Below are 1,448 nucleotides of genomic sequence, written 5' to 3' on the forward strand. Positions count from 1 at the left end.
CATTTTGTAGCAATTTTTCATCGTCGTGGCTTCTGAACTAGTACCATAAGTTCCAAGTCTTAAGACTTCTAAGCTTTTAACTAATGATTCATTAGTTATTTGTTGAAAGAACGAAGTAAATCCTGAATTTTAACGAAGTTAACTAAAACGCAGGGGATTTCTGGTGTACTCATGTTGACCCAGCATCTAAATGGGCAGTGTTGTGTCCCTCATCGCCCATCTGGTAAGGGACACACTACGAGATGGGTATGCTGACTATGCTACGACATAGGTTAACTGAGTCCTAATGTAAGCAGACGTTTCATCACTATAAAATAAAAAAAGTCTGTGATACACTTTTTTCGATCACTTTCGATTTATGGGGTTTAGATGAAATTTGGCAAAAATGTCCAACACAAAGGTCTTCAGTACAAAAATATGGAAACAACTCAATATACTTACAGCCATGGTGAGGTTCATAAAGCGAACGTATTTGTCCAGAACTCCGATCATATCTTGGAAGTTGTGCTCGGGTAAATATTGACGCACTTTGGCTTCATGATCCTGGAAACAAAAATACATAGAAGGTTAATACGGACATATCCTACCTCGGTGGTGTAGTGGTCAAGCGGGCGTGGGTTCAATCCCAGCCGAGGTATGGAATTTTATCCTCAATATAATTTGAGAATTTGACCACAATAATAGTAGTAACCCAATTCTCTAAGTTCCTCTTTGAACCACTCTCCTGCTCGTTTGGATGTGAGAGATAGAAGAGTTTCCATTGCTAGATGACCGACCTGTGAAACAAATAAGAAATACCTAATCTTAATACTAGGCATGAAGTGAGTTGTAAAACTCAGCCAGAGAAAAGGTCCGTATGAGGTCTTTAGAGGCGATTTGTCAGCGTCTCAATCAGCCCTAGGTGATTGCTTTGGGCTGACATTTGGTTTTGGCTCCAAACATTTTACAAATAGATGCCTTTTGCATTCAAGCTTTCCTATTTCTTTAGCAAGGGAAATTTCGTGTTTAAAGTCTCCCAGCAAAACCAAACTGGTCTAACCCTTGATTAAAGTTCCCTATCCAGACTAAGCTGGTCTACTCCCTGTTTAAAGTCTCCCGGCCAGACTAAGCTGGTCTACTCCCTGTTTGAAGTCCCCCCGCCAGACTAAGCTGGTCTACTCCCTGTTTAAAGTCTCCCAGCCAGACTAAGCTGGTCTACCCCCTGTTCAAAGTCCCCCAGCCAGCAATTCTATTTACAACTTTATTTTAAAATGCAAAGGCTACTCACGGTGATATTGTCCAGGTTCAAATGTTTGGCGTGTCCCTGGCTTTGTATCTCCGCACACAGTTCCCGTACTCGGGTCCTCGTCTTGTGTAGTTGTGTATCGGATAGGCCACAATCATCCAGAGCGTTCTTATGAGAGGTATCGGATTCGAGTAGATTGAGCATCAGTTCCAAACAGTCCCGG

At 42.0% G+C, this 1,448-nt stretch overlaps 1 protein-coding gene across 1 annotated transcript; it reads right to left on the reverse strand.

Annotated features, from left to right (window-relative positions):
- Positions 1–441: 441 nt before the first annotated feature.
- LOC103522913 (wings apart-like protein homolog) lies at positions 442–1,442 on the reverse strand (the record flags this gene model as incomplete). The annotated part of the gene is made up of 3 exons (XM_008487996.2): positions 1,268–1,442; positions 692–776; positions 442–533 (listed from the first exon to the last, which is right to left on the reverse strand). Coding segments are annotated over exons 1-3 (339 nt in total), but the record flags the coding sequence as incomplete, so codon positions are not given.
- Between the last annotated feature and the right edge of the window lie 6 nt (positions 1,443–1,448).

This window comes from Diaphorina citri, unplaced genomic scaffold (genome assembly GCF_000475195.1).
Source record: "Diaphorina citri unplaced genomic scaffold, Diaci psyllid genome assembly version 1.1 scaffold12677, whole genome shotgun sequence".
Lineage (NCBI taxonomy): Eukaryota > Metazoa > Arthropoda > Insecta > Hemiptera > Psyllidae > Diaphorina > Diaphorina citri.